Source organism: Balaenoptera musculus, chromosome 21, assembly GCF_009873245.2.
Source record: "Balaenoptera musculus isolate JJ_BM4_2016_0621 chromosome 21, mBalMus1.pri.v3, whole genome shotgun sequence".
Lineage (NCBI taxonomy): Eukaryota > Metazoa > Chordata > Mammalia > Artiodactyla > Balaenopteridae > Balaenoptera > Balaenoptera musculus.
This window is the reverse complement of record NC_045805.1, coordinates 31,815,096-31,831,978: the sequence shown is the minus strand read 5'-3', so window position 1 is coordinate 31,831,978 and position 16,883 is coordinate 31,815,096. Positions and strand designations below refer to the sequence as shown.

General features: G+C 35.6%; 1 protein-coding gene across 1 annotated transcript in view; it reads left to right on the top strand.

Annotated features, from left to right (window-relative positions):
- Positions 1–8,503: 8,503 nt before the first annotated feature.
- The window catches only part of LOC118887929 (disintegrin and metalloproteinase domain-containing protein 5-like), a 103,277-nt gene continuing 94,897 nt past the window's right edge, over positions 8,504–16,883 (top strand). Inside the window, exons 1-3 of the mRNA XM_036838845.1 lie at positions 8,504–8,565; positions 12,365–12,548; positions 15,431–15,526. Coding sequence (XP_036694740.1) covers positions 8,549–8,565; positions 12,365–12,548; positions 15,431–15,526 — 297 coding nt within the window. The 5' untranslated portion in view covers positions 8,504–8,548. The remainder of the gene's footprint in view (positions 8,566–12,364; positions 12,549–15,430; positions 15,527–16,883) is intronic.

Genomic DNA, 16,883 nt, shown 5'->3' with positions numbered 1-16,883 from the left:
TTTGCTGTGCACCTGAAACTGTTACAACATTGTTAATCAGCTATACTTCAATATAAAATTAAAAGTTCAAAAAAAAAAAAAAAAAGGGAAAAGGGCTAGAGAAACTGCAGTGGCAGTTCTGGGGAAGGAATTAAGAAGATAAAAGAATTCAGGACCTTTGCTTTTTTCCCATTGCTGGAATTTGTTTTAATTTTTTACATAAAGTGTCTATTCTTGCATTACTTGAATAATTAAAAGGGAGGAATAAAACAATAAAGAGCCCAGTATAAAAAGTACCACAATTATGTAAATCTAAAAATAAATTAATGAAAAGATATAATCTGAAAAGTTTTATTCTCTCATATAATCATCCATCATCCCATTTCATCAGATTCTTATGAAATTTCTGCAATGTTTCTTATGGAAATATAGGCATATACTTATGTTTTACTTTTAGAACAGACCGTGGCATGGGCTATACTGTATTTTGCCTTTTTATACTGCATAGTTAAATTAAATAATGTACCTGATAGTTTAAATACGTGGAGCCCCTGTTGGTTTTCTGCTGTCTGGCACTCCTGTTAATTCTCATTCATGCTGTATTATTTTTCCTTTTGGGTATGGTTATTTGTAATTGCATTTTGGTCATTTAAAAATTATTCATGTAAACAATTTAGAGTCTAGTTGCTCTTACCTTCCGTCAGGGAATTTTTGTTTGTTTCAACCAGATGATTGAGGGCACTAAACCAAAGTTATTTTTGACAGACTCAAGGTTGAGAGGGGCAAAAAGTGGGAGATCAGGGCCAGTCAATGTTAAGCATCATTGTGACACTTTTCACTGAGAATTAGAAGAACTACATCCTAGAACAAGGATGAGCTGGAAATAAGACAGTTCTTGCAGAGACATCATGGACCTAGACTCATTTTTCTTTGTATTTCTCCTTTAGTGTTAGTAGGGTTTCTTGAAAATATTGCCTGATGTCTTTTATTAGTGTTGGAAAATTCTCAACCATTATAATTATACTTCAGATATTATTTTTGTCCCATTATCTTTCACCTTTTCTTGTTAGGCTCTAATTAACATATATTAGTCCTTTAAAAGATGCACCATATGTCACTGTTGTTCTCTTTTTTTTAATTCTTTTTTTGTTCGGTTTGTTTTGTTCTTCAGTTTGAGTATTTTCTATGATCTTTAATTCTGTTCAGTAATACTGTATTCTGCTATTTCAGATATTCCTTTTATTCCAGTTCTACAGTTTTTATTTTTTTTTTATAAATTCCAATGCTTTTGTGAAATTTTTCATTTTTAATCTACTTTGTCTTCCATTTATTTTATGTACATCTTATTTTCAAGCTTTACTGAAAAATAAAAATTATATATATTTAGGTTGTGTGACATGATTTTTATTAAGATGTAAAATGTGAAGATTTAATCTTTGTATACATTTTGAAATGATTACCACAATCGAGTTAACACACACATCAACTCACATAGATACCATTTTTTCATTTGTTTTTTGGTGAGAAACTTGAGATTTACTCACTTACCAAATTTCAAGTATACAATAAGTATTATTAATTATAAGCACATTGCTGTATGTTATATCCCCAAACTTATTCATCTTATAAAGATGAAAGTTTGTACCCTTCGACCCATCCTCTGATCAGTGACAACGACCATTCTACTCTCTGGTTCTATGCATTTGCCTTTTGTAGTTTCCACATATAAGTGAGATCATACATATTTATCTTTCTGTATCTGGCTTATTTCACTAAGCATAATGTCTTCCAGGTTCATCCATGCTGTCTCAAAGGACAGGATTTCCTTCTTTTTTTTTTTCTTGTCTTTTCTTTTTTCTGTTCATGCATGATTGAACATTTAGGTTGTTTCCATATTTTGGCTGTTTTGAATAATGCTGCAGTGAACATGGGAGTGCAGATATCTTTTCAAGATATTGATTTCATTTCCTTTGGGAATATACCCAGGTGTTGAGCATCTTTCCATGTAGCTGTTGGCCATCTACATGTTTGCTTTGGAAAAATGTTTATTCAGATAATCTGTCCGTTTTTTTTTATCTGATTTTTTTTTTTTGCTATTGAGTTGTATGAGTATTGTATTTTGCATATTAACCCCTTTTCAGAGATATGATTTGTAAATATTTTCTCCCACTTAGTAGCCTGCCTTTTCATTTTGTTGGTTTCCTTTGCTGTGCAGAAGCACTTTAGTGTGCTGTAGTCCTACTTGTTTATTTTTGCTTCTGTTGACTTTGCTGTGGAGTCAGATCTAAAAATTCATTACCAAGATTGATATCAAGGAGCTTATTGCTTATCCTATTCTTCTAGGAGTTTTATGGTTTCAGGTCTTGCATTCAAGTCTCTAATACATTTTGAGTTAATTATTGTGTATAGTGTGAGATAGTTGTCCAGTTTCATTCTTTTTCATGTGGCTGTCCAGTTTTTCCCACCACCATTTATTGAAGAGACTGTCTTTTTCCCATTTTATATTACTGCCTCCTTTGGCATAGATCAGTTGACCATATAAGTGTGGGTTTATTTCTGGGTTCTATATTTTGTTCCATTGATCTATGTGTCTGCCTTTGTGCCAGTACTGTATTGTTTAAAAAAATTTTTTTATTCAGGTATAACTGACATACATTATATTAGTTTCAGGTGTACAACAGAGTGATTTGGTATTTGTATACATTGCAAAATGATCACCACAAAAATTCTAGTTAACGTCTATCACCATAAATAGTTATAGAATTTAATACTGTTTTGTTTACTACAGCTTTGTAGTATAGCTTGAAATCAGGGACCATGATACCTCCAGCTTTACTCTTCTTTCTCAAGATTGCTTCAGCTATTTGGGGTCCTTTGTGCTTCCATTCAAATTTTAGGATGTTTGTATTATTTTTGTGAAAATTGCCATTGGAATTTTGAAAAGGAGTGCACTGAATCTGTAGATGGCTATGGGTAAAATGGACATTTTAACAATATTAATTTTTCCAGTCCATGAGTGTGGAATATCTTTCCATTTATTTGTGTCTTCCTCAACTTCTTTCGTCACCATCTTCTAGTTTTCAGTGTACAATTTTTTCATATCTTTGGTTAAATTTATTCCTCAGTATTTGGTTCTTTTTAATACAATTGTACATGGGAGTGCTTCCTTAATTTCTCTTACTGATAGTGCATTATTAATGTACAGAAACACAACAGACTTCTTTTTATTGATTATGGGTCTAGAAACTCTACTGAATTCATATATTAGTTATAACAGGTTTTTGTGTGTGTGTGTGTGTGTGTTTGTGTAGTTTTAGGATTTTTCTCTGTATAATATCATGTTATCTGCCAATGGTGACAGTTTTACTTCTTTTTTCCTAGTTTGGATCTCTTTTATTTATTTTTTCTTGCCTAATTGCTCTGGCTAGGAGTTGTATAAAAGTGGTGATAGTGCAGATTCTTGTCTTATTCCTGACCTTAGAGGAATAGCTTTTCTGCTTTTTACCATTGAGTGTGATGTTAGCTGTGGGCTTGTCATATATGGCCTTTATTATGTTGATGTATGTTTCTTCCACATCCGAGAGTTTTTAAAAATCATAAATGGATGTTGAATTTTGTCTATTTTCTATTCATTATCCTTGTTTCTTGTTTCTTCTTGACATCTTCCCCTCTCCTTTTTTTTTTCTGCCTTCTGTGGTTTTAATTGCACATTTTATATTATTCCATTTTCTCTCCTTTCTAGAATATCAGTTACATTAAAAATCTTTAAGCAGTTATCCTAGAGTTTACAATATACATTTACAACTAATTTTGTTGTAATCTAGTTTGAATTGACTAGAGTAAACTAACTTAACTAAAGTAGGAGAAACTAATCTAGTTTGAAAGTTTTTTTTAAGGTTACATGGGATATGTTTTCATCAGGTATGGAAACACATGCAGACATGAAAATGACTGTCATTCAGGAAGAAATTTACCATACTCACAGTTCCCTAGAAATAAGAGATATGCCATGCCATGCGGAGGCCACATAAGGAAGCACCAGGTTTGGTCAGGAAGTGTAGGAGGTAGGGGGGAAATGTGGGCAAGAGCCTCTATTGTGGTTTCTTTGGGAAGAAACAGGAGAGGCAGGGTAAGCAGGTCTAGGGTTGGCTAGTTTCAGCAGTCCATGATGCATAGAGGCTGTCCTTAGTTGTCTGGTACCTAGCCCTGGTGTGATTTTGGCAGGTGGATAGAGGCCTGGTGTATGTGAGTCTGATAAAGCAGACTTTATCAGACTATCAGGTGGTAGGGTATATGGGCTCTGGATTGATTGGTTTGCATATGAAAGGTGAGTTGTCTACTATCTGAAGCAATTGGATAACCCTAAGAAGGGCAGTCCTCTAGGTTGGTAAGGCCCTAGATATGAAAGTATCGGAATATAGAAAATGTGATGTTAATAAAGTTAGTCCTGTTGTGGTTTGAAATATGATCAAACCTTTGGCATAATAAGAGACTTTTAGAGAGTAGAGCATAAGTTTAGCTAAACAGCATAGAGAACATTTTATTATGAGAGTAAAAAGGAGAAACACAAGTAGATGTATAAGGAATTCTTGTAGACCAGCTCATAACTAAATTTCCCTTTTGTATAACATTAGCCAAGGAAATAGATCTGAAATTTCTGGAGTCTCTAAGAGCATCTTTGTGCAGTTGTAAATTGTGTTGAAAATTCTATATGTGTGATTTTTGACAATAATATCCTGGTGTATTTTTGGGTAAAAGTGGCAAGTCAGGCAGTTTATGTTGTTGGAGAGTATCAGCTGATTAGTTTGGTAAAGTATATATAAAGATTGTTGGTATTTGTATGTACCCAAAGGGAAGAGGTGGTTGTGGTCATGGTCAGAGATGCAGGGTGGGAGTAGTAGGAGAAGGCACTGGGGAGTGAGTGGTCCTCTCCCTAGGGTCCAGGGGTTCATGATACAAGGCAGGTGACTCCTAGGGAAAGCAATAATCTCCACCAGTTTTTAGAATGGCACAGATAGACATGGAGTGTAGGGATATATGGTTTGATAGAGAACAAAAAAGTATACCCTTGTCATGGGCTGCACAGACAGCTGACTCAGGAAACACAATAGAGTCCCTAATATCAAAGTAAGAAAACCAGTACATTTCTTGTGTGCAATTTGTGCCTTGGGAGAGGCAGTCCATGAGCCTGCCTGGGGTGGAAGTTTTAGTGTCTGAGGGGAAGTTGTCTCCGTGCAGGATGCAGAGTCATCTCCAACAGGCAGGTCTTAGGCTGGAGTGATGTCATCTGAGGTAATCACATCTCTAGCAGTGAGTTCATGGGCCAGGGCAATGTTGTTTGGGGTGTAGCGCTAGGATATACTTTTTAAGCTGATACCCACTTGAATGAATGCAGGTTTTATTTTTGTGGCTCTGTGGTATTAAAATGGTGCTGAAGTACTTGTGTAATTTGAAGGCAGTGTTGGGCCTGTGACTTCGATTTATAAATATCTGCTAACTCAAGGGGCTTGTGGGTGCACGGCAAGCAGAAGTGATATTGACATCTGTGCAGAGCCTGACTGGCACAGCCCAAATTAGGTGTGGCTGGATCTAAAAGTGTCCCACAGTCTAAGGTTTTGCCCTATTAGGTGATGAGAAGAGTTCTGTTATAAATAGGTTTAAAATTTTATGACCTGATTTTGGTGTATGTGGTTAATAGGAGGTCAGGTTGTTTGCCATTTAAAATATTTATACCTGTGTTTAGGGCTCCATAATTATGCTGTAGGCAGGCACCCTAATTTGGCCAGTCAGTATGGGCCTTTTGCCTCAGTTGTTGGTTTGGTTGTTGACAGGCAAGCTGGTGAAGTCTTTCGGTTGTAAGGTTTGTATTATCCAAACTCAGTGGCATGTGGACCTCAGCGTTTGCCACATCTGGCTGAAATAATGGCTTACTTGGAGGATTTGGGCCTCCAGATTGCAAACCAATAAAAACACTCAGACCAATGGTAATGAGATGAACAGTCAACAGAATGTTGTACAGCTGCTCTTGAGAGGTTTTTGGTTTTGTTTTTCATTTGTTTGTTTTTGTGGTGGTGGAAGTTTAGGCTCAAATGTCTCATATCAAATTAGCAGCTGCCTGGACCAGGAGGAAATCTATGGTTAATAGACCTCAGGAGGGTATGTACCTGGATCTGGTCTCCAACCCTTATGGGATGGGACAAGATAAAATATTTACAACAGTAGGGGAGACATAATTAAAGGGACTCATACATAGTGAGTCTTTATATACATGGAGGCCAGACATAAGCCCCTTTAAATATAGGGAAGGAAAAGGGAAAAATGTTTTAAAGTTTGTGTGAAGTGTGTGTCAGACAAGGGTCCTTGAATTAAGAGATATTAATAGCTTGGCCAATATAGACATCCATTTAGGGGTCCATCTGTTGGATTTGAAAAGGAATTATTTAAGGAAACCATTATGTCTCTCAATTGAACCAGCTATCTGGGACCTATTGGGGACAACGAAAGTTATATTGAATGCCTTTTCCAGTAGAGTGGCATTGTGTCTTCTGAGAAACGAAATGTGTTCCTTGGTTACTATTAATATTGTCTGTAACTATGAAGGGAATAAAGTGTGTCCTGGGAAGGGCTTCTATTTGGTCCTAAGAACTGCTTTTGATCAAAAGCTGGGGTGCAGGAAGGAGGGATTGCTTGAGTTCAAGCAGTCTTCCAGTAAACAAAATTACTTTCTACCCTCTGAAGGTGGACTGAAGTGTCTGATGCATCCGCTGATTGTTGTTTTCTACCTCTTAGCGGCTGTGGTTGAACAACAAGCAACCCAGCGCAATATGTGGGATGGAAACTTAGAAACATCTTCATGGGTCAGTTACATCTTCTCCTCTGAACTGTTCTTTACTTGCCACTCCCTCACAATGCCGTCTTGCTCTTGGTCCATCAAGTACCAACAACTTTTTAAAAAATACTATTTTTAGAGCAGTTTTAGGTTCACAGCACCATTGAGAGGAAGGTGCATAGATTATCAATGTATCCCTTGCCCCTACACATGCATAACCTTCTTCGTTATCACCATCACTCACCAGAGGGGTATACTTATTGCAATTGATAAACGTACATTGACCCATTAAAACTCACCCAAAGTGCATAATTTGCCTTAGGGTTCAATCTTGGTGGTGTACTTTCTACGGATTTGGTCAAATAATGATATGTATCCATCATTATGGTATCATACACAGTATTTTCACTGCCTTAAAAATCCTCTGTGCTCTGTGCCAATTAATTTCTCCCCTCCCCACCTGCAGCCGTGGATCTTTTGTCTCCATAACTTTTTTTCCAGAACGTCATATAGTTGGAGTCATACAGTACATAGTCTCTGCAGGTTGGCTTCTCTCGCTTAGTAATATGCATTTAAATTTCCTCCGTGTCGTTTCATGACCTTGTAGCTCATTTCTTTTTAGTGCTGAATAATATTCTATTGTCTGAAACATGCCACAGTTTATCTGTTCACTTGCTGAAGGACATGATGGATGCCTGCAAGTTTTGGCAGTTATGAATAAAGCTGCTATAAACATCTATGCAGGTACTAGAAATGTTTCAAAGGAAAACAGCAATACCTGTTGAGGGTGTATTAGTTATCTATTGCTATGTAACTGATTGTACCAAACCTTAGCACATGGAAACAACACAGTTCTTTGGGTCAGGAATCTAGGAGCAGCTTAGTGGGTGAAAACAAGATGTCAACTAGGGCTGTAATTATCTCAAGCTTCAACACAGAGGGGATTTGCTTCCAAGCTCAGTCATGTGACTATTGGAAGACCTCAGAAAAAGTTTCCAAGCTCACTCATGAGGGCCTCTCCACAGGCCTACTTCATGACATAGTAGCTACCTTCCCCCAGAGCTAATGAGACAGAGAGGCATAGAATCCAAGAAGTCAGTCTTTTAATAACTTATCTTGGAAATGATGACCCATCACTTCTGCTATATTCAGTTAATTAGAAGCAAGTCAGTAATTACGTCCAGCCTACACTCAATGGAGTGGGGATACACAGGAACATAAATACCAGGAGGCAGGGATCATTGGGACCCATTTTAGAGACTGTATACTACAAAGAGAATGTAGGGTTGATTATTAAAATAAAAGATTAAAAGCATCTTGTTTAAAATAATTCAAAGAAGCAATACAGTGTGGTGTTTAAACTCTATTAGATTTGCTAAGATAGCTGGTATTGTCATTATGTAATAGTATCTTGAAATTAAACTGTAGTGTTACTCATCTATCTGTGCTGAATAATACTTACATAACTCTAGTACAATTGTGTCTACCTAAGTATCTTGGATGCATTAACGAATTTTAAAAATGAGTTTTATGTACAAATTTTTGATTATAGTAAGTAACTTTTTATAACTGAATAGGATTCTTAGCTAACTATTTTTCTTTTATTTTCCTTATATTTAGTATTCAGAGGGTTTATCCTTGGAGTCATATGCTCTCAGTATTGTGCAGTTGCTTGGCCTTAATATGGGAATGAGTTATGATAATACTGAGACCTGCCATTGTTCAGGAGATGTTTGCACAATGTCACCAAAAGCTGTGTAAGATAATTTTCTTTATTAAACACACAGTATACTTAAAAATTTTTTTTTGGTTAGGGACTTTATATTTCTATTAACCAAACTGAATTAATTGACAATTGTAGAATACTATACCCTACACTAGGATACGCATTCTTTTCAAGTGCAGATGGAACACACACCAAAATAGACCCAGCACTCCCCCAGGCCTCTCCATGCCTGGGGACATTCTCTTCCTCCTTCCTACCTTCCAGAGTCTGGCTTGTATTTTTCTCTGCTGGCTAGATTGAAGATACCCTCTGGGGACAAGCCATATGAATTGTGTGATTTTAGTCATTCTATTTAAAGTTAAATGCCTTGATACTGGCATTATACAATATAAGGATGAACAGTACAATTCAAGTTAAAAATTTATCTTTTTTTAATTTAGAAAGACATCAAGTCACAAATAAGTAAAACTATGCCCCACTGAGAGAGAGACTACTGAAGAAAAAGGCTCTTTAAGAATTTTAGTATCATTGATAATACTTTCCCCCTACTTTACAAACAATTTTGAAATCAGGTAGTACAAGTCCCCACGTTTTTTCATCTTTTCCCAAATTATTTTGGTTATTCTAGGTCCTCTGTAGTTTCATATACATTTTATTATCAAATTTCCAATTTTTATGAACACTCCTGTTGAGAGTTTTAAAAATTGAAGTATAGTTTATTTACAGCATTATGTTAGTTCCAGGTATACAGCATAGTGATTCAGTATATTTACAGGTTATACTCCGTTATAAGTTATTACAAGATAATGGCTATAATTCCCTGTGCTATATATATACTGTATCCTTGTTGCTTATCTGTTTTATACATAGTAGTTTATATCTCTTAATGCCCTACTCCTAACTTGCTCCTCCCCTCCTCCCTCTCTCCTTTGGTAACCCCTTGTTTGTTTTCTATATCTGTGAGTCTACTTCTGTTTTGCGTATGTGTTCTTTTGTATTATTTTTTAGTTACCACATATAAGCAATACCATATGGTATTTGTCTTTCTCTATTTGACTTACTTCACTTAGTATGACAAATAGCATACAGTATTTGTCTTTCTCTGTTTGACTTACTTCACTTAGTATGATAGTCTCTAGATCCATCCTTGCTGCTGCAAATGGAAGAATTTCGTTCATTTTTATGGCTGAGTAATATTCCATACCATATCTTTTTTATGCATTCCTCTGCGGATGGGCACTTGGGTTGCTTCCATATCTTGGGTATTATAAATAGTCAATTTTGGGAGAGTTACCATCTTAACAATACTGAGTCTTTTGATTCTTGAATCTGGTATATGTCTTCATTTATTTAGGTCTTTAATTTTCCCCAGCAATGTATGGTATTTTACAGTTTACAGGTCTTGTACTTGTTTTGTTATATTTATTCTTAAACATTTTATTCTTTTTTGCTATTTTGAAAAGAACTGTTTTCTTAATTTCATTTTCAGAGTGCTCATTGCTAGTACATAGAAATATAATTTATATAATTTTTGTATATTGACTTTGTGTGCTACAAACTTCCTAAACTCAATAGAAATTCCAGGAGATTTTATTTGTTGATTACTTAAGATTTTCTATAAACAAGATCTTGTTGTTCATGAATAAGAACAGTTTTATGTTTTCCTCTCCATCTATTTGTGTGTAATTCTTTTTCTTGCTTAATTGCACTTGAAATAAATTCAGCCCAATGTGAATAGATCTGGTGAGAGTGGGTACCCTTGCCGTGTGCCCAATCTTAGCTATAGTTTTTTTTTTTTAATAAATGTCTTCTCTTCTAAAACAGTATCTTTTATTCCCTGTAAATTGTGTTGTTTTATTTTTCTTCATCATTCCAATAACTATCTGACTTATTTCATATATCTATTTCCTGATGTTCATACTTTTTGCCCCTAGCAGGCACTTGGTCTACATTTCACTACACACCAGTTGCCTAGAAGAGTGCTCAGTAAATGTTTCCAATAATGACCTTTGAGCTCAGTATCCTTATTATTTCATTTTGTCCTGTGATGACTGAATCTATGTTATCCCAAATTTCTGTGAAGGCACAAAGTAGATAATAACTAAATTACTTCTTCTCTGTGTGAAATTGTTTCTCAGAGGAATATTCTTTCATCATCTTTTTGAGTATTGTATTTGTATACACTATAAAAAATCAACTTTTAAGGTATGATTTGTCCACAATAAAATTCATACACTTTAAACTTTAAGTGTACGAGTTTATGACTCTTGATAAATATATATAAATTACTGAACCATAGTGTGAATCAGGCTATGCAACATTTCCATTTCCACAGAAAGTTCTTTTGTGATCCTTGGCTATCCTTTTTACCTTCCACCCTGCCCCAGTCAACAGCTGATCTGATTTCTATCACTACATTTAGTTTTACTGGCTCTAGAACATTATGTAAATTGGATGATATGCACTCTCTTTTGAGTGTTCACTCTAGAAGGCTGTAATTTCTCTGAATTATTTAAACATTTTTCTTTAATTAATTGAATATATTTATAATGGTTCATTTCAAGTATTTGTGTGCCAAATCTAACACCTGGGCCTTCTCAGTGTTGCTTACTACTGACTGCTTTTTTATTGACTATGGTTTACATTTTCTTATTTCTTTGTATGATTATTATTAGTAGTAGCATATTGGATATTGTTGATAGTACAATAGAAAGCCTAGATTCTCATTACCTTCCTCTGAAAAGCATTGATTCTTTTTCTACCAGGCAATTCAATTATTGGGTAATCATTTTAAATTTTATGTGCTTGGCTTTATACTTTGTTAACATGAGTCTATAGAAAACTCAAGGCATTTCCAAACCCCTCTAAAATGGCAGGCCTGAACTTCCAAACTTGGTTTCCTCTGGGGATGTTGTCAGGGCTTGAGTTTAGGCCCTAACTGTTAGGACTGATACAGAGTAGATTTTAGTATAGGGCAGAGGTCAGCCAACAATGATCCATAGGCTAAATTTGGCTGCCTGACTGTTTTGTAAATTAATTTTATAGACTTACTGTTTTACATGTTCTTCATGGCTGCTTTTGCACTACAGTGGCAGAGTTGAGTAGCTGCAACAGAGCATATGGCATATAAGCCTATAATATTTACTGTGCGGCCCTTCACAGAAAAGTTTGTCAGCTACTGGTCTAGGGCATAGTCTTTACTCTTAAATTGTATTCTTTCTAGTGTTTTAGTTGGATGCTGATATATTAGCGAACTACTAACAACTTTCTCACTCCGTCAGGACAGGTATTCCTCTTGTCCCTCCCATGGTATAAATCAAACAACAGATTCTTGTTTGAAAAATGCCTAATTACAGAGAGCAAAAGATCTAAAATATACTTTTAAAGATAATACAGACATGCTCATATTGGTATTTACAGAAAAAATACAAAAATGATATTAAATAAATAAAAAGTATATTAAATACTGAGGCCAAAAATTTTAAATTCAGTTGTTTGGCACTAAGAAGGTAAATAAAGAGTAACACAGTTCCTATGTTTAAACAATTAATAAAGATTTTCAGATAGGTATATAATTGGTCTTCTTTAAAACAGGATGAATGGCAAAAGATTTTGGAATTTTTTTTCATTATAAGAATTTTCTTGGTGAAATTTAAAAAGTGTGTTAAAAATATTAGTATTTTTAAAATACTTTTATATTTTTAAAAGTGTGCTTATTGTTATCCATGAGAATAATGCTCTTTAAATCTCTCTTCAAAACATCATACATTACGAGAAATGTAGAGTTATACAGCAATAATTTTTGTCATACAATTTTTTTTATATTTTAGGCTATCTGGGGGTATAAAGGATTTTAGCACTTGTAGCTTGGATGACTTTAAATATTTTGCTGCACATTCTGGCCTTGAATGTCTTCATAAAATTCTTCCTGATGAGCCAGTTTACAAACAGAGGAAGATGTGTGGCAATGGAAAGTTGGAATCGGGTGAAGAATGTGATTGTGGCACTTTACAGGTTAGTGGAAATCTTTTCAAAAATATTTTTTATTTCCCATATATGTGAGTGCGAGGTGGAAAAGAAGACCTTGTCTTTTTGAAAAATACCTTCTTTGGGGAAGATGGAAGGCTTTAAGTTTCCTAATTTTGCCATTTTTTGAAGTGGAGAGCAAACATCCTTTAGTTACTATTTGTCTTCAAATATTGCCCTCCTAAATTCTTTAGTGTATGCATCAGCTCTAATCTTATAATTAGTGACCACAAAGAGTGTATAAGGAGTTGAAGAAATATGCCTTTAACAACAAGCAGTAACAAAAAGACAAGAACATCTAAAGACTATAGACTATATAGCAAAATGCATCGTTTGCTATTATATGGAAAAAAAGTTTTGTATTGACAGGTTATGTTTCCCTTCAACACTGCAGTGGATGCTCCTGCCATTGCAGTAAGGGAAGATAAAGAAACACAAAGAAGCACACAGTGAAACTGCAGTAAGGCAAGAAAAAGAAACACACAATGAGTGGAAAGGAAGATTAAAACTGTCTTTAATCAAATTCAACTTGGCCACGTGATTGGAGAATCCTAAACAATCTACCCCCAAAGTCTGTTAAAGCTAATTAATGAATGCATGTGAACCCAAATTCCATGGATTTATATGTATAAACAATGAACAAATGGAAAATGAACTAAAATGTACAATTCCCTATACATTGTTTCAAAAACATGAAATAGAGATAAATTTAACAGAATACATGCAAGACCTGTACAATGAAAACTTACATTGCTCAGAGAAATGAAAGAAGATTGAAAGGGAGACATATCCCACTTTCATGGACTGGAAGACACAATATTGCTAAGATGTCAGCTCTACATCAACACTCCACACAATCCCAATCCAAACCCCACCATCGTTCTGTGGAAATTGACAAGCTGATACTATAATATATATGGAAATGCAAAGGACCTAGAATAGACAAAGCAATTAAAAAGAACAAAGGTGGAGCACATACACTAATTTTCTGTAAATTTCAAAATTTTCTATAAAGCTGAAATAAGATAATGTGGTATTGGCCAAAGCATAAACATATCCCTTAATGAAGCACTATAGAGAATCCAAATACAAAATATTTATAAGATCAATTGATTCTCTGACAATCAGAGATGTTAAGGCAGTTCAATGGGTGAAGAAAACCTTTCCAACAAAGGTATTGTATGAACTAGATATCCATGTACATAAAAGAAAACTTTGACATCTCACCATACACAAAAATTAACTTGAAATGGATCAAAGACCTAAACATAAAAGCGAAAATCCTAAAGCTTTTAGAGTAAAACACAGGAGACAGTCTTTTTGACTCTGTGATAGGCAGAACTTTCTTAGATAAGGCAAATAAGAATGAGGTTTTAAAGAAAAATATGTAAGTTGTACTTAATCAAATTTAGAAACTTTTTCTTTTAGGCTCTGTTAAGAAAAATAAAATGATAGACTCTGAAATGGGAGAAAATATTTACAATTTATATATGTTCAAACATATACATATGTGTATATATATATATAATATATTCAAAAGCCAATTCAAAGGACTTTTATTCAAATACATCAAAAGACAAGAATTATGGTTTCTGGTCTGAGATGTGAGAAGTTTAGAAGTCACCACTTAGTCCTTACAACAAGTAAAAAGCTAACCAACTTGGAAAAGAAACAGCTCTTCTTGCATCCATCAGAGAAGTGAGGTCACGGAGCAAACCACTGCCCCACAAACTGGAAAAACCAACAGGTAAATGCAGAGAATCACAACTTACTAGAGTAGCAACGCACAAGCTAAAACCTTTTGGGAACCAGCATCTGGGTAAGAAAACCTGAACTGTAATTGACAAATTTCTGGAGTCTCAGTGTGTAGAACTCTGATAGTTTAAAACTCCAGGGGAACCAGATCATAGGAAGGTCCCCACACTTTTATGAGTTTTACCTGCAGAAACTTGAACTGGTTGTCACAGTGAATACTGGAGAGAAGTCTAATGCTTCTGGCAGAGGGAGGGGAAAAGGAACCATTTTGAAATAGCCAGAGCATTCTATTCTTAAGAAAGTCTGCCCTTACAAATGGAGTTGTATTGAAAAAGAAAAAAAAACCAAACTAGAATAACCAAACATTTGATTCAGAGAGACAGTAAGAAAAAAAGCTAACAAAGGAATATTTAAACTTTGAGTACATTAATACACGAGTCAATAGATGAAATAAATAGCCTTTTTAAAGTATAATATTGCTGCCTGTGGTGAAGCTGTTCATTGAAAATACCAATTAAAAATACCAGTAAGAAAAAACACACCACCAGGAAACTCAAACTTCTAATATTGGTAAATTACAGAGTTTAAAACAAACTTGCTACCGAAGACTGGAAAAGTTGATTGAAGGCACTGAATCTTGTAAAATACAAGTACGTATGGGGCCAGCATCACAGTGAAATCTGGACAGACCAGACTGGCTTCTGGGACCACTTTTCTGGGGGCAGAAGTTTGGGGGTTTGCCATTTCAGTCAGAGAAGCTGAGAGTCTGCATGCTGACAGTGTGTAAATAGATTTATTATGAAAGCAAGGATATAGGAAAAATTTAGAAGAGAATGGTAGCTAACAAGAAATCTAATAACTATTTCCTCTAAGTTTTTGGCTCCACATTAGTAGTATGTTAATATTGTTCAGATTATATGAAATGTAGTGAAATGACACATTTCTTTTACAACCTACTGGCTGAGATGTTGATTTCAATAAGTCTCATGTAAAGAGTGGGATTACTGAAACTGGTTTTTAAGAAATGCTCATACTTCGTAAATAAATTCTGTATTGCAGTTTTATTTGACTGTACCTAATCATGCATGATTGAGTAACAAAGCATTTGTTTCCAGAATTGTACACATCCAGACTGCTGTGATCCTAGAACATGTACAAAGAAAAAAAATAAAATATGTGGTTCGGGGGAATGCTGCACACGAGACTGCAAGGTAGGAGGCAATCTGTATTTTATATGTTAACATTAAATTTCTTTTTTAAAATAAATTTATTTATTTATTTATTATTTTTGGCTGTGTTGGGTCTTTGTTGCTGCATGCGGGCTTTCTCTAGTTGCGGCGAGTGGGGGCTACTCTTCATTGTGGTGCGCAGGCTTCTCATTGCAGTGGCTTCACTTGTTGTGTAGAACGGGCTCTAGGCACACAGGCTTCAGTAGTTGTGGCACAAGGGCTCAGTAATTGTGGCTCACGGGCTCTAGAGCGCAGGCTCAGTCGTTGTGACGCACGGGCTTCGTTGCTCCACGGCATGTGGGATCTCCCTGGACCAGGGCTTGAACCTGTTTCGTCTGCATTACCAGGCGGATTCTTTTTTTTTTTTTTTTTAATTTATTTATCTATTTTTGGCTTCATTGGGTCTTTGTTGCAGCGTGCGGGGTTTCTCTAGTTGTGTCGAGCAGGGGCTACTCTTTGTTGTGGTGTGTGGGCTTCTCGTTGCGGTGGGTTCTCTTGTTGTGGAGTGCAGGCTCTAGGTGCGTGGGCTTCAGTAGTTGTGGCTTGCAGGCTCTAGAGCACAGGCTCAGTAGTCGTGGTGCACGGGCTTAGTTGCTCCACAGCATGCGGGATCTTCCTGGACCAGGGCTCGAACCCATGTCCCCTGCATTGGCAGGCGGATTCCTAACCACTGCGCCACCAGGGAAGTCCCAGCATTAAATTTCTTGAAACACTTGTTCCAAGGAGATGGAAAACATGTCACTACTCTATGCAGTCCTTCCCATCTTATTATATGCAAGCAGCATTGGAGCCCCTGTCACACTTCAGTCCACTCTGTAAACTGTCATTTCTAGGACTCTCCTGTACATAATGCCTGATGCTTCTCTCTCCTGACTTGACTTCCCATTCCTATACCACATTGGAAATCTTTCCTGTACCCACTGGGATTTCTCTATGATCAACATACACCTTGGGCAACCTTCTTAAGTTTTTATTTTATAAGACCATACTTAACATAGGGACAGGAAGTTAGATTAGTTCTTTTTTTTGGCTAACTTCTCTTTACTGTCTTCTGGTAAAAATCCTCTGTACCTTCACAATTCATTCAGTTACTGTACAACCATTCAGTTGCTTTTAATGAAAGCATTTAACGAACCCCTGAAAATTGCCCAACACCCAGCACAATCCATTGGAACCCTAAGGAGAAAGAAACAAACTCTTGAACAAAGGTAAATGGCACATATTCTCAAGACGGGAGGAAGAGCATGATTTAATCTTTAAAAACATTTTCCCCAGGTTTCTTGATATAATCAACATACAATTCTTTAGTTTAAGATGTACAACATAATGATTTGCTCTA